Source organism: Ahaetulla prasina, chromosome 3 (assembly GCF_028640845.1).
Source record: "Ahaetulla prasina isolate Xishuangbanna chromosome 3, ASM2864084v1, whole genome shotgun sequence".
Lineage (NCBI taxonomy): Eukaryota > Metazoa > Chordata > Lepidosauria > Squamata > Colubridae > Ahaetulla > Ahaetulla prasina.
Window position 1 is genome coordinate 180524975 of NC_080541.1, and position 15221 is coordinate 180540195.

Genomic DNA, 15221 nt, shown 5'->3' on the forward strand with positions numbered 1-15221 from the left:
ATTTTGTATCCTGGATGTATTATTCATAATATTTTACCTTAATTAATAATCACTGATAACAGTGATAGACATCAAATGTTTAATGATGAGTATTTTTTGCAAGTATCACTTACTTGTGCGCCTACAGATGAAATTATGAATTAGCATAGTAAATTGGTAGTTAGATTATTTTGATTTGCAATAGGAAATGGATTTAGGGAAAGCTGTGGTTCATTTTAACACTCTGATTTTAATATAGTGATTAAAAAAAATTACCAATTCATATTTTGTGGAGATGCCATGTTAAGAGCATGTCCTGAAACTTTTTCCCCCTGATCCTGCAGTTTAGGTAAATGAAAAATTGGAGACAGCATCTACAGGACTTACTGGTTGTATCCTGTCTTTTTAGTGTCCATTTTTCATTACAAGACAAATTCATTACAAAAATCCATTACAAGACAAAATATTAGGGAAGTTAATGGCCGGATAATGCCAATTTAAAATTATAATTTTGAAAAAGACAATTAAAAGATGCCAGCATGATTTGGCATATTGCAGGGAAGAGATTGTTCCACAAGACAGGTGCCATCATGGATACTGCCCTCTTCAATGTCAATTTCAAACAGCAAATTCCTGTCTTCCCCAAAATTGTAGATGCCTGAAAAGGTAATGCACTTGAAACCTTGTTTCAGGTAATCTGATCCCAATGAACTTGGAGCTATCTATACTCATATTAGTACCTTGAATCTAGCTGAATGGTGGACTGGCAGCACTGGTGTAATATGTCTGGAGCTCCAGTGAGTAATCTGTTCTCGACTGGTACTTATGGAAATACCTCATCTCTGTCCAAAGGCAACCCCATGTATATAAGTAGTCCTTGACTTATGACTACATTTGGGATCAAAATGCTCTTTGAGGAGCATTGACCCAGACTATCAGACTTAGCTAAACCTGAACAGTTGTTTTATTGACATCCTTGAATCTTCAGTCTTTTCTTTTGCTTCCATCCTGTTTCAGAAATATTGGGAAAGAACCATGGTACCTTTAATGCCCTTAACCAGTGGCCTTTGGTTTGCTTGTAGAAAAATAATGATAACTGGAAAGTAGACAGAAAAACTGTTTCTTACTTTTTATCTCACTGTGTTCTGTTATAGCACAGCAAGCATAATGCCCCCACCGGCACCCAGCCCTTCCATTCACAGGGCAGTTGAGACACATCTATGTCACTTAGATCCTCCTAGGAAGCTGGAAGTAAGAAGACAGGCTGGTTCCAGTGCCCCTCCAACCCCAGAATTCCTGGGAAGGAGGGGACCGTCTCAGCTGATAAGGTACTGTATTACAAAGTATTAGGTACAGTATATTGAAGTATTCCTATGGTTTAACATGCATTAAACATGTAGTTTAAACCAGGGGTCTCCAACCTTGGCAACTTTAAGCCTGGAGGACTTCAACTCCCAGAATTCCCCAGCTTTGCTGGCTGGGGAATTCTGGGAGATGAAGTCCTCCAGGCTTAAAGTTGCCAAGGTTGGAAACCCCAGGTTTAAACTTGCTTGTGATAAACACATATCCACCATCTGACAAAAAATAAACTATAAAAGTAATAATTATAAATAAATAAACTCAAAGGGAAGACTCAACTGACCACTAGGTCTTTTTCTGCTGTTAATTAATTTATTATAATTTTAAATTTTAAAGGGTTTTATATTGGTCTAAGACCGTTTTAGCTAATTAGGCCTATTAAATATTTTGTTTTAAATTCGTTTTAATCCGTTATTTATACTTTGTATATTCTGTGTTTTTAATATGGCTATAAACCGCCCTGAGTCCTTCGGGAGAAGGGGGGTATAGAAATTAAATTATAAATAAATAAATAAATACATAAATAAATAAAGTATTCTATGGTTCTATGATTACCTTGCCTAATCCAACAGTGGATTTTGACAACAAGCAGATACTTTAAAAGTATATTGTAGCAAGAATAAATTAAGTTCAAGCAGACCTTTATGTATGTCTCAAAATACAGAGCCTTGAGAATCTTAGCTTTCATTTTTTTTTTAAAGTTTCTAATCTTTAATCTAATCTGAAGGTAGCTTTGCATGAGAAAATAGTGTTTAGTGAGTACCGTCAGCTAGGAGGAGGAGGCCAACAGAATAAATATTATAAGCAAAATAAATAAACAAATAGATGGACATTTGTTTAAAATTGCAAGATTGCAAAATTTTGATTGGAATGGAGAGAACTATACATGGCATATTGCCCTGAAATGAGAGATGTGAAAGAATGGTGAAACTTTGAATATAAATATGTCTCTACTTGAGCCTATTCATAGTTCCATATAAATGTATACAAAATAAAAAAGTAAGTTATCCACTAAAGAAGTCAGAAATATACCCTTAAACATTTCCTTAAAACAGGGATATCCAATCATGGCAACTTTAAAACTTTGTAGACTTCAAGTCCCAGAACTCCTGGTGGGGGAATTCTGGGAGATGAAGTCCATAAATCTTAAAGTTGCCACGTTTGGGCACCTGTGGCTTTAATGGACATTTATGGCATAGGCAGGAGATGAGATAGGAAAGGCCAGTCATAAGTAGAATGCATAGCAGACAGAATTAAATGTACGAAAGTTCTGAACTCCATGTGTCATGAGTGTTTGTGTTAAGCTACTCAAGATAGTGTCATGTTCCCACTTTTTCCCAGAATCAAACAATTGCTCCTGACATTTGCAGCCTTAACTAGTTTATTCTGGCCCCACAGGGTATGTTCTACTCGGGAAAGTTTGGAGTCCCGTGGAAGAAGTGCACTACCCAGGCGACGCCCCACCTACTATACCGTGACTGTCCCTGAGTTCTGTTTCTCTGCATCCAACCCCAACCCTGCTCCGAAAGCTAATTTTCACTCTGCTTCAGAAGATAGCAGTTCCGATGTCTCCAGCATCTCTTACACAACATCTGCCGGCAGCAGCAGCCCAGACATTTCCTTTATGAAGCCAGCATCTATAGTGTCCAAGGAGGAGCCCACGCAGCTGTTCCATAGCCAGGTCTGCAAGGGACAAGAGGCAGAATACCACCGTCTGTGTCCTCAGAACCTGCGTTCAGGGTCAGGCTTTTTTCCTGCCACAGAACATGTGCCCGGTAGCCACCTGACTGCTGGGAGAGAGCTCTGCCATGGTCGGCCATCTTTTCTCTCTAGCAACTCCGCTCACTTTGCCTACAAGGAAGAAACGGTGCCAGTTAAATTCCATAGGTCAGTTGTATCCCACAGCAGGGTAGTTCGTACGCCATCCCTGAAGGACTTTGTCCCAGTGGGTCCACGGGTTCTCTCCAAGGCGGCAGTGACAGAAGAGTTAAAATCCTGGCATGAACGAACCCGGCTGCGCAACGCGCGTCCACATTCGCTGGATAGGCAAGGAGCTTTCCGTGTGCGCAGTATTCCAGGCAGAGAATTGCATTCTCCGTGTTCCTTGGGGCATACAATTCAGGTAAGAATACAGAGCAGCTCTCTAGGGAGGGGGGAAACCAGCATCTTCTTAATTCTCTCTGCCTTGCCCCAACCTGGCAGCTTTCCTACAGCAAGGAGGGTAAACAAAGTAATGGGTTAGGTTAGCCAGTGTTGTTGAACTTTTAAAAATCCACAACGCCAACTAAGTGTGGATTCTCTACTCCTGGCTTATACCATCTGGATACACAAAAAAACAACAACTAAACTTAAGTAAATGGAAAAAATGGTGGAGGAATGCTTTCTACTGAATTTGATGAGTGCCAACAAAAATGGAGAACAACCCATGAAGCTATCTACCACTGATGCATGTTCCTTTTGGATATAAATATGCAGGCCAGGAAATTATCAAGGAAAAAAATTGCTTTTTATTCCTTTTGGAAATCTTCTCTAACTGGCTCTCCAAATTTGGGATATGAGACATGAGAAAAAGAGCTTATGAAAATTTCCAATTATTTTTATTTTAAACGGTATGTTAATTCATTAAGAGGTGAAAGAAATTAAGATATGCTTGGAAATGTGCCAACTCAAAGAGTAAACAAACATGTAAGCAGAAAGTTTGTCTCAATGCAGCTAGCTTTCTTACTTTCGGAAGATCGTGAAATTTATAAAATAATCAAAATCAAGGGTCAAAAGAAGTAAATCATCATAATTACCACCAACAGTGAGGATATTACTTTAGGTTTACTTTTGTTTGTGTAATCCATACTTTTTAGCTACATAACAAAGCACACTTTTATAAGCAAGCTAATTTATTTATGTAGAATAGGCTTTATATGACAGCTTCATATTTGTAAAATCAGTTAGAAGTTTAAAATTGCATCTATTTCTATCTACTCTCTTCCCTTTTCTGTTTTTCTCTCCATTCATGATTTTCTGGTTATTTTAACATTTTAACAGTTTATTTGATTTATGTGCTGCCTGCCACTATAATCACTCCGGGCAGCTCACCATATAGCAATTAAAAAAAAAATACATTAAAAAAGTCAAATAAAAAAAAGGTAAATAAAAAAGAAGAGCGAAGACTGACAACAACTCAAAAACATACCCAAGCACACCACAAAGGGCTTCATCCACCTTAGCCCAGGGCCTGAGAAAACAGCCAGTTCTTTAATATTAGAGCTGTGCCTTCTAATATTGCGCTTCAGAGTTGGTGTTCTGTGAGCTTGGTTGTTTTCTTGCAGGCGTTTCATTAGCAAACAAGATAAACATCCTCAACACAGATGATGTTACCTAGTTGGCTAATGAAGTGTCTGCAAGACAACAACCAAGCTCACAGAATGTATACGCAAGGACCACGTAGTTCAATCCTGAGCTACAAATACCATATTGTGCTTGGGATACCACCTTTCCTAAAACAATATTTTAAAATGTCCTTTTCCAAGTAAGAGGTAACAAGTAAGAGTAACAGGAGTAGTAGTTGATGTTCAGGACATTTACGGGTCATCAGTGTCAGTAGGAGTTACTTAAGTCTATGACAGAGACTGAAATGATCAGATGATAATCACTCTACCCACTTTTCCCACTCTACTTTTACTGAACTCATCCCTGATTTGATAAATCGTATCTATTGTTCAGTTTATCTGAAACTGGTGGGAAATGGTTAAATTGCACACAAGCTCCTTTGTTTTGAGCAGCCTTTCTGAGCCTAGTGTCCTCTGGAGACTTGGTCTTCCATTCCCACAATTCCATGCTAATTTATCTGGAGGGCATCTGATGGAAAAAGCTGGCTAGCTGCTTTTGAGGGTTATGGCAAAAGCCTTGCCAGGTTAGCTGAATTTGGTGGATCTCAAATGGCTACACAGAATCAGACCTGGTTATTAGTCAGGTTCCAGATCACCAAGCAATGCAGGGCTGTAAGCTAGAATGAAAAGTTGAAAAAGTTGTCCTGAAAGAAGGCAGGGGCAAATTGTGTGTGATTGACGAGAATGATCCCAATTTCTGACCATTGCCATGCAGTCACCAGTTGTCAAGTTGGACTTCAAGGGAGTATTTATCTTTTATCTTTGCCATGGCAGAGGATTCTGGGAATGCTTCCACTACCTACTTTTAGAAAAGTAGTCATTGAAAGGAATCTGTGCGGTATGGATCATTTTTTGTTTGTTCTAGATTTCCCCCCCCCTTCAGATGTTTGAATGTTTCATAAGGAGTAAAACTTTCATCTCCTTGGACATCTCCCTTGCCTGCAGCGCAGGCCCACACCATGCAAGCATGAGCTTGCCCTTGGTTTCCTCCTCTCATAATCCCTAATGCTTACCTTCCACTCCTTTGAAACAGAGCTGCAAAATTGTTATCCTAGGAAGTGGTTGCACGAGCTAGAATGGCAGGTTCTTGAACAGCTTGTTGCATTTTTTCCCCTAATCTGTTTTAAGTAGAACACTGAAGCTATGCAGTGATGTCATGGGAGAGTAACCCTTCACAATGCTCTACCACCAGTCCTGAAAGTCCACTATTAAAATCATGTACTTAACTGGATGGGTTGGTTTGTGAGCTTTGGAGTTGAGAATTCTAGGCATAAACTTAGAATCCAACTGCATGAAATCTGCTTCATGTTTATCAGCCTAAGAAACACTGCTTACACAGTGTATCACATTAAATTGGCTTTAGTCTATAAACTGATTCCATGTTACATATGCTAATCTTTAAGATTCTCCCAGTGCTTCTTCAATTTGCCACAACAGGCTAATGCAGCTGAGCTTCTGCAACATCGAGCCTGATATTCGGGCCATTGGCTGTGAATGAATAGAAACCTGGTGGGTTTCACTTCAGTTGTGAAGTATTCTAGGTATTAACAGATTAGCAGAGACATTTCCAATTCTTGATGTTTCCTGAGCTCCCATATCCATAGTTGTTTGATTGCACAGCACTGCAAGTAGAATGGGAAATTCTAAAACATAATTTAGTAATCTGTAAGACCCACGCAGCCAGCTAGAGTAGCTACTCTATTGCCATGTTCCTGAATTTTCTCCTAGGAGGTGCTACTGATTTTAGCAGTGGAGCACATAGGAATGGTCCATCTGTTATGCCATCTTCTCTAAATCAGTCTTGATGTTAATATGCAGGCTGTTTCGCACACAATTTAAGGCAGAAGGTAATGTAATTATCTCTATTTGTCACATACTTTCCCCCTTTCTCTTAATTAATTTCTTAATAGAAACAGTTAGATGGTTAGCTTCCTTAGATAGTGAATTATAACGTCTATCCCATTGCAATTCTATGGCTCCATGTTATGGTGATTTCATTATGGTTTTATCTTAATATTTTATCTCCTATATTGTAGTGTGTGTGTTTGTGTGTGTATACACACACGCACACACTAGTGCTTTATTTAAACTAAATTTGTATTTCAGTGATTGCATGTTCTCGGAAGATGTCTTACGCTAAATAAAAATAAAATAGATGAATTGTAGTGGTAATAGAGTAAATGTGTAATGGGAAGCCCTGCTAAAAATAACAGTTTTATTAAAGGGTTTCTTTTGAACTTTCAGGTACCTCGTGTCCATATCCTCAAACGGTCTCCTGAAGGAGCCCCTGTGCAGGTCTACGTCCCGGAAAATGGAGAAATCATTACTCAGGTTTAGATCCTAGAAGCAGGAGCAGGATGATTACCTCTTAGGCCCTAGTCTGGGAGGGGAAGAAGAGGCCTTAATTCAAGTCTTGACACGTTCTTGCACCTTGTGCTCCATCTATTTGGAAGAGAAACTTTGAGACTTGTTCTGCAAGTTACGTGAGACCATGTTTCCATAATGAATTGAAAGGGTGTACTGGTGACAACAGAATTTATGTTTCTTGTATTATGTGAAATATAGATCAAAGTAACTAGGGTTTGTCTGCCTATTTATTCTCTTAGGTCTGTGCTGGAAACAACTTTAGAGTGTCTATAGATTATGGAAATGAAAGTAGTGTAGGGTTTTTGTACTCAGAGCTATTTCCGACTACAACTTACTTTCTGGTGGAAGTAGAATGTATGTGTACCTACCCAGGTTTCTTAATTATTGGATTTGCCTTCTTTATTCCTAAAGAAAGCTACCCAGTGCAGCCAGTGGTCTGCCTGAGTGTACTTCATGCTCTGCTCTGTTATTCTGCCTTTCTTTAGACTAATGTAATTCACAAATCTGTGGACCTTTTATATGAATCCTTATTTTCAGTTTTAATGGAATTTTGTATTAAAAAGAGGTCCATTTTGATGGATGAACTATAACATATCGCTCAACTTTTGTATGCAATCCTCATTAAATTATGGAATCGGGGTTGCCTATATAGAACAAATTGCATGTCACATAGCTGATAATCATCTAGCACTGAGCCAGACAACCAGCTTTAATTTTATTGCAGAAGAGATTAATGACTGGTTTGTCAGCTGTAAGAAAACAACTCGCTATTTACTGACCTCTTGCAAAAAACAAAATGGTTTACACAAAGCCATATGCAGAGCAATACACTTATGGCTAGAAACTAGTCTTATAGGTTCCTACAGTAATTCAACAATACACTCAGCAATCTTAGAGTTGAGCAACATATATGTGGAGTAGCTAACCTGTGGCGATCTGTGCCTAATTGGAAACACTTGTTGGGCTCTTTTGTTCCAGAGATGGACTAAAACATGGTTCCCCCGGGTAGAAGTGGGTCAGGAAGGGGAGGAGCAGGAAAAAGCCAAGTTTGAAGGCATGTGCAAACTTGTGGTGGCAGTGACAATGTACGAGGACAGAGAAGGCACTGGAAAGACCAGAAGCAGGTGGGCCAGTGCCACATTGGAACTTCGTGATAGTAGCTGAGCGAAAGCAAGAGAAGAAGAGGACAAAGTATCCCACTGTATAAAAAATACTCCACAATCCCTCTGAATGCTGTTTTAGCAGAACCTTTGGCCAATGGAAATGTGGGTTTTGTTCCTATCAAGCCGCAACCAATCCAACCAGTCCCTAGGGAGATAGGGCGATATATAAATACGAAAAATAAAATAAATAAAATAAAACACTTGAACATTTTTCCCCTGCAGTATTTTCTGTATATCCTTACAGCAAGCCGTAGCCTACAGGGTAGAGACAATATTCAGTTCTTCTTAAGGGTATATACTACAGTTCTAAGTTTTGGTAAATTATTAGTACTGCCAACTATTTTCCTGTCACTGTTCTATGCCTTTTGGCTTCATTAAAAGTAGAAATCAAGCTAAGGAAATGTTCAACCTATTTACATTATTTAAAAAAATCATTGGCAATGTTCTGATGACTTGTCATTCAAATATGAAGGGGAAAAGACAGCCAGAAGCCAGCCTTTTGTTAATAATTGTAATTTTATATAAGTATTAGCATTCAGCTTCTTCAAATGACATTTTTCTTACCCCAGTTACTCTGTATGTCAGAATTCAAACTTGTTCATTTTTCAAGCTTTTTTTCTTCTTCCACAAAGTGAAAACTAATACCTATGGAAAAAACCGATTTCACTTCAACTTTATATTAAAAATTGCATTGAGTTTGATTCAGCCAACCTAGAACCTTTATTGCCCAGATCTCTGAAAAGAAGTCTTTGTGAACACTGAATGATTTACAAAAGGCAATTTGTATAACAACAGTGGTGACAGGTTCTAAACGAAAAGAAAAAGGAACACAGCCAAACACAAACCAGGTTTGTTACTGCCTGTTTTATTTCTTTTTTGGCACTCACTGACAATCGCAAAAGGAACTTCTTGTTAGGGCTAACAGCCCATGCTCCCCATCACCTTTTAAACTATAAGCACCACCCACCCACTCACATGCGCAGCTCCCTCCCGTGTGACCCGGAAATGAGAAGGCACGCCGGAGCTGACAAGTGGTTTTGAACGTCGTGGGGCTGCTTCATTCCTAATCACTAGGAATGTTTTTGTATCATTCATCTCACTTTTCATATTTCTGGTTTTGTGCACTCAAGGAATAGTTTAATAGTCTAGAAAACATTAAAAGAGTAATAAGCCTGTTACCTTAGAATAAGTGTAGACTTTCTCTCTGTTGTATTCTTTATTTGAAAATTGGGGGAGGGGTAATTTTTCCTGAACACATAGATGTTATAAGGCGATAAAGAGTTTGGGAAAGAGAAATGCCTTTTTTAAAGTTAATTTCTCTCCCTTCAAGGCCATTCCCTATGCAGAAAACTTTCCATGCAAAGAACGAATGGTAAGGGATACTGGAGGATTGTGAGCTACTTTATCAGATTAGGCCTGTGAGACTGAAGTTCTCCAAGTCTGCTCAGGGCTATTTCCAAGTTCTTCGCTATTTTTAATCCTTGCATTTGTTCTGTAATAGCTCAGGGACCCAACTTCTCAAACCCGCAAGCTTCTGATTTTTTTTTTTAAAGACTTCGCATTAAACTTTTAATGTAAAAACCAGACTTGGGATTTCAGTTGAATAAATTTATTACCAGGAGGAACAAAAACATTCATTGGAAAACCATGTACATCAGAAACTTTAAATAACTTACATTATTTACACAGAGGTATAAAATATTACATACATTATATCCTTACATGCACACGCGCACACACAGACACACACACATTCACACTTAATACCATTTTGCCAGATGACACAGTCCTCACAAAAGCCCCAGGCAAGCACCAGTGTTTTCTATGGGTAAAAAACCCAACCTTTCAGGATAAGGAAAGGCACCTGTTGTTTGAAACAAAATTTCAACCTGGTCACATCCAGGTAATGCTGGGACTGCAACTAAAACAATCGTCCCAACCCTAGACTCAGGTGGCTGGTGTACATTAGTACACAATCATTAGGCTTCTTCAACTGAGAGTTTAGCCTTAGGGACAGCATGATAACATGTTCAAAAAAACATCCTTGCAGAGCTGCAAAACCATTATTAGTCTCATTAGTCTTATTATGGTAACCTGTTGTTCAGTCCTTGAAAATTATGAGAGAGATGAAATGTCCATTGTTGCTTATTTTGTATCCTCTCAATTATGTGCTTCAAGTACAATCAACAATAGGGTAAATTATACTTACTAAACCCAAGAAATCAGCTTAATTCCCCTTCTACTACATCCATGGGATCAGAAGTATTAAAAGGCAAGGTTCACCCGCCCCGCCCGAAAAATGGAGAATAACCCGGTGCCAAAGGACAAGAAAGAAAGAGCCCCAGAACTCTATGGCAAATATGGGCAGTAATTTAAGAAGGAATGTGTGGCTTCCACTAGCTTTCCTTGAATCTGAGCTGGTCAAGTGAGGAAAGATGGAAGCTGAAGTACAACTTCTGGAGGACCACAAATCACACAATCCTTTATTTAACCTATAAAAAGTATCCCCTAGTTTTACACAAATACTGAATACTATCTTTTGTATGCTTCATATTCTTCATTCTAAACAAATAATGTAAGTCAATGGAGAATACTGAGCTAATTCACAATCTATTTAAAGATTTTTGCAGGCAAAAACATTCAAAGGGGATCACAAACTTCAGTAAATAGCAAAAAAAACCCAAAAACAAAAAAAACCCCCAACAACAACCAATTTGGGTTCCATGTGCAGAAATAAAGACTGTGCTGATTTTGTGGAAGATTATCCTCTTCCAATCTTGGAATCATATGACCCACCTCCCCACTCAGTTTAGAGTGCTGAGTTAAAATAAGACTGCAAAAGACACCAAGATGCAGTAAACACAGTGCAGCCTTAATATGTAAAAGCTCCCTCTGAGATTACACAGAGGCCAGCTTCCTTTCATCATACTCTCCTCTTGAGCTTAGAAATTGGGACCAGTGAAACTGTGCTGTTCCCAGATCAATTCAAGTTCTATTTAAAAAAAAACCACAACAAAATGAGAAAACACCTTGGACTATGAGGTAGGTTAACTCAAAACAAGCTCTCACCCTCCTAAAATCACAGTCACACACCTCTCTCTGCTGCCCCCCCTTCATCCCCAATTGCACAAGACAAAACACAGTATCATTTGAACACCTATTTAGAATTACAATACAACTTTCCACTTGGATGGAAGAATCAGCAGCTTAAGTGTAGAGAAAGGGATTTTCATAACACAAATGAATGGACAGAATTCCAACCTAATCCGGAGCAGTAGAGCAAGACTACTACAAACTAAAAGCAGAGCGCGAGAATGGTCCAAAGCATTCAGAAAGCAAATTGCTTTAACCTGCTGGTCCATATTTCCCTACTAGCAAATGGCTTTCCCAAGTCTGCTGCTGAGCGATCAGTTTAAATCCTTGGTCCTCTGATGGAAGAGTACAACGCAAGTTAAAAGTTTAAGGACGAATCCTATAACAATGTGAAGAGTGCTTGATCCATCCTTCAGAGAGGCTTGGGCAGGCCTGTTACATTGCACATAGACGAAAGCTTTTCCTACGCAGTGATGGATCTTCAAGGGCTTAAGCCAATGTTTGCTGCTAAAAATCAAGTGCAGTGAACAATATCCTGTGAAAAATTCAAGTTTCTAAACACAGAGCATCAACTTTTATCCGTTTGCTCCTTATTGTGACATGGAAATGTGAATGTTTGTAAAAGATGTAAACAACAAAAAAAAAAAAAGATGCCGGGGGTGAGATTAAGAGGGGCAGGCTCATTATCTCCCCAGTAATACAGGAATGCATTGCAACACCCTTGTGCTTAGCATTTCAAATCTTCCTTACCCTGTTTGAAAGCTGGAAGGGAAGGTTCCATATTTTTTTTTTCTGTTCCCACACAAAGGAGGAGGAAAAATGTCCTTTTTCCAGTGATAGGGGACAGTTGATTTCTGCGGTCGCTGCCATTTTGTTACCGAAATATAATAATTTGAGAATGGGAAGAGAAAGTGGCACGTCCAGGCTACTTCTTTGCCGGAATTGCCAAATGATGGCATGAAGGAGAATCCTAAATGTATTTAATCAGTTTAGGTCTCTCTTTCTTGTTGCTTATCTAACATTTAGGGAAAAAAGCATCCAGTTTTATAACTGGTATTCAAGAAACAACAACTCTTCTGAAGTTATCAAAGTTCATCAAATCAGTTACTAAATATATCGCTTTGTGTAATACAATTGTTAGTTGTCTTTTTTCTTTTAATACTGTCATTCCAGGAATCTGGGAAAATCAACCTCAAGAGTATTTGGCAAATGAAGTAGAAAACCTGTGGCCAATTCTGAATCTATAGTGACCACTGAGAATCACTACATTATGTGCTCAAATTAAAGTGGCTCATTTTCTTGCATTCTCCTCCAATCCTTCCCCCTTTCAAAAAGAAAACAAATAGCAATTCACAGATAAAAGTAAAAAATAAAAGTCAGTACTTCATAAATCCTCTTGAAAGAACCAACTAGAACAGAGGTCTCCAACCTTGGCAACTTTAAGACTTGTGGACTTCAACTCCCAGAATTCCTCAGCCAGCTTTGCTGGCTGAGGGATTCTGGGAGTTGAAGTCCACAAGTCTTAAAGTTGCCAAGGTTGGAGACCCCTGAACTAGAACAAGGAATACCCCCTAAAACAGGGGTCTCCAACCTTGGCAATTTTAAGCCTGGTGGACTTCAAAATTCCGCCAGGCTTAACGTTGTCAAGGTTGGAGACCCCTTCCCTAAAACATAACAATCAACTATCCAGGAAGGAACTGGGAACCCTTGATTTTCTCTCTAATTATTTTCACTGAAACGTCTTATGGGCATATAGGCAGTTCCTGGAGAACTGGAAACCATGGGAAAGCCTCATTTAATTATACAAGGATGAAAAATCTAATTTTGATTTGTATAATATTTTGACTCCTTTTTTTCAAAGCATCCTACTTTGTAGACTTGTCAGATGGATTCTGGCTGAAAGAACCTCCGCACCAAATTTTTGGCTCTATTTTACAATGGCTGCCACCATAGATATCTGACAAGGAAGGAGACCTGAACATGTAAACGGAAAAGGAGACTTCCTTTGCCCTCTCCAACCCATGTACTTGTCAGAAAACCAGGCACCCATCTCATCCTGAAGCCCTGGGTGTGAGAGATTAAATACTACTTCCTAGCCAAGCTCCATCTTAGTCTTCTTAAGATCATAGCTGTTTTTTTCTCAACTTCTAGGTTGTGCTGTTCAGTAGCTTCCTCGCACTCCAGAGCTTCACTGTGCAGTCACTGGGAATACAAGTAAAAGGATAAGAATGTGAGGAATATCAGTAAAGAAACAAAGCTTGTACATTTGAAACCAAAGCATCACATGAAGTGAGAAACAGAAAAAAACCCCTAAAAGCCAAATTATCTATTACATTGAATGTACTTTAAAATGGTATACTTTAAAATGGCATACCAGCACATTTTCATTTTCAAGGAAAAGAACTACAGGGGTCCCTGATCTGAGTCCTTTGGCACTTTCCTGATATAAGCCATCATTCTGCTTATCCACAATACTTTCTATTTCTCCCTGAAGATGCCATTTTATTACAAATTGCAACTTGGAGAATAAATGAGATTCGGCAGTTCTGAAGATAATTTAACCTCGCCCCCATATAACTGCTTTTCCTTCACATAGAATTGACTAACTTAAGCATAGTTTTATAAAGCAAATTCACTGAAACATATTTTATTTTTTTTACTCTATTTCTATTCCATATTTCCTCCTGGAAATCCAGATGGCTTACTGATGGCTTTCCATTCATTTTATCAAGTGGTAGGATTCAAATAATTTAACAACCGGTTCTTGCCCTAATGCTTTCTTCCAACAACCAGTTCACCAAGCTGCTCAGAAAGTTAACAACCGGTTCTCCCGAAATGGTGCGAACTGGCTGAATCCCACCACCGATTTTATCCCCTCGGCAACAGTTTGGGCTGAGAGAGAGAGAGTGACCCAAAGTCACTCAGGGAACTTAAAAACCTGAGGGTGGTTCGAATCTATATCTCCACATCTGTAGTCCAACGTTTTCATCACTATATCACACTGACTGGTTCTTATACTGCAAAAACCAGGCAGTGAATTGGAAGTGCCTTACTGGAACCCAATTGTCCCTCAACACAATGATCCTGAACTGATTTTACTAGGAGCAAGTTTAAACTTATTTCAGTATGACAGGTTTCCAAATAAAGCACAGACCCCTTGACATTGGAACCAAATTGGCAAAGTTAGGGAAGAATAGAAGGCACATTTAGGATGCCCATTTAGGGGGTAAAATAGGGGGTGAATTCTCTCTTAGAAGACACCTTCACTTACTGTCCCTTCAAAGGAAAGAAAAGCAAGTAAGCATTGCATACCGTCAAGAAGCAGCTGAAATCAGCTCCCAGAGAAAGGGACAGGGAAGACAAAGAGAGGCAGGGAGGGAGAACACAGCAAGAAAAAGTAAGCAGGAGAGTAGAGAAGAAGGAGGAAGATCAAGGCAGACTGGTGGCACGGCCCTTGATGGCAAGGACGCGTCGTGGAAGGCAGGGGGTGAGCCCAGGCACGTAATTCCATAACTTTACCCGACAGTCACTGTGGCACAGAGAAAGAGAAACAGAAAGAGAAGGAGAAGAAGAGGAGGAAAAGGAAAACAGAAAAGGAAAAAAAGAAACATGGTCGGAAAAGTGGAGATCAGAGATTGCCTAAGGGAAGAAAGTGAATGATGAATTCTTAGTTGCCCCCCCACCCCACCCCAGGAGATGCACTTCTGCCAAGCATTGAGCGCTTGCTTGTTTTCCAACCCCAGCTTTGCCAGAATCATGTCTTTATAATGGCAGGCTACCAAGAATCCCCACTGCTATGCTCCTGGTTTCTGAATATATAGAAAAAACATTTAAAACTGCCTTAATTAAATGTATGCATTGACTGATTCAGTAAGCT

General features: G+C 39.2%; 2 protein-coding genes across 9 annotated transcripts in view; one reads left to right on the forward strand and one right to left on the reverse strand.

Annotated features, from left to right (window-relative positions):
• The window catches only part of INAVA (innate immunity activator), a 50921-nt gene extending 41997 nt beyond the window's left edge, over positions 1-8924 (forward strand). For 3 of the 5 annotated variants that reach the window (XM_058179225.1, XM_058179224.1, XM_058179222.1), the window contains exons 8-10: positions 1134-1307; positions 2737-3460; positions 6966-8922. In XM_058179225.1, the coding sequence (XP_058035208.1) occupies positions 1134-1307; positions 2737-3460; positions 6966-7058 (991 nt within the window). In that variant the 3' untranslated portion in view covers positions 7059-8922. Of the gene's footprint in view, positions 1-1133; positions 1308-2736; positions 3461-6965 lie in introns of all 5 variants that reach the window. The other 2 variants (XM_058179223.1, XM_058179226.1) reach the window with 2 other exon arrangements.
• Positions 8925-12936: 4012 nt separating this feature from the next.
• The window catches only part of KIF21B (kinesin family member 21B), a 91239-nt gene continuing 88954 nt past the window's right edge, over positions 12937-15221 (reverse strand). For 2 of the 4 annotated variants that reach the window (XM_058179217.1, XM_058179219.1), the window contains one exon: positions 12937-13546. In XM_058179217.1, the coding sequence (XP_058035200.1) occupies positions 13492-13546 (55 nt within the window). In that variant the 3' untranslated portion in view covers positions 12937-13491. The remainder of the gene's footprint in view (positions 13547-15221) is intronic. The other 2 variants (XM_058179220.1, XM_058179218.1) reach the window with 1 other exon arrangement.